General features: G+C 41.1%; 1 protein-coding gene across 1 annotated transcript; it reads left to right on the top strand.

The window, feature by feature from the left end:
• Positions 1 to 183: 183 nt before the first annotated feature.
• Positions 184 to 391, top strand: SARC_17590 (hypothetical protein; the record flags this gene model as incomplete). Its single annotated transcript, XM_014288319.1, has 1 exon — positions 184 to 391. A coding segment is annotated over one exon (208 nt), but the record flags the coding sequence as incomplete, so codon positions are not given.
• Between the last annotated feature and the right edge of the window lie 429 nt (positions 392 to 820).

Genomic DNA, 820 nt, shown 5'->3' with positions numbered 1-820 from the left:
TATATGTATATGTATATGTATATGTATATGTATATGTATATGTATATGTATATGTATATGTATATGTAAATGTAAATGTATATATGAATGTATATATATATATATAGTGATGGTTATATAGTTATATAATTATATAGTTATATATGTATAGTTATGTATATTGTTATATATAGATGTCGTCGTATGTCTCCAGAATTAATTACTTGCCATACACTCCCATCTCATCTGCAGAGTTCAAGCTCGTCACAAGCCACCCCCTCACCTTTCGGCGGCGCGTTCTCCAGTACAACTGCACCCAATGCGTTTACTAATGCCAACGCAAACACAACGGCCAGCGCTCCCGTACAGTTCGGAGGAAGCGCTGCGTTTGGCGGAGCCAAGAACGCGTTCGGTATGTAGTGTGGTGTACGGGTGTTTGCCATATGTTGTGTAGTGTGGATATAGGATGTGTGTGTGTGTATGATTGTTTATTATTGGAGTGTGTGGCGTGGTTGTGTGATGGGTATGTGTATATATGACTGAATAACTTTGGTGAGTCGTTTGGGTGTGTCATGTATGCGCGTGTTTGTATTCATTAGGTAAAGAAGTAGAGGCTGACAGGAATGAGTAATTGTACATATATGCACACAAATTTTATAAACACTTACGCATCGTGCACGCTACATGCTCAGAATCACACACCCCACATACAAGTACACACTCACACACACCCCACCTACAAGTACACACTCACACACATCCCCACACCCCACCTACAAGTACACACTCACACACCCCCCACACCCCACCTACAAGTACACACTCACACACACCCCACCTA

Source organism: Sphaeroforma arctica, assembly GCF_001186125.1.
Source record: "Sphaeroforma arctica JP610 unplaced genomic scaffold supercont1.11319, whole genome shotgun sequence".
Classification (NCBI taxonomy): Eukaryota; class Ichthyosporea; order Ichthyophonida; genus Sphaeroforma; species Sphaeroforma arctica.
Note: the sequence above shows the minus strand (reverse complement) of the source record. Positions and strands in the feature narration are given on the sequence as shown.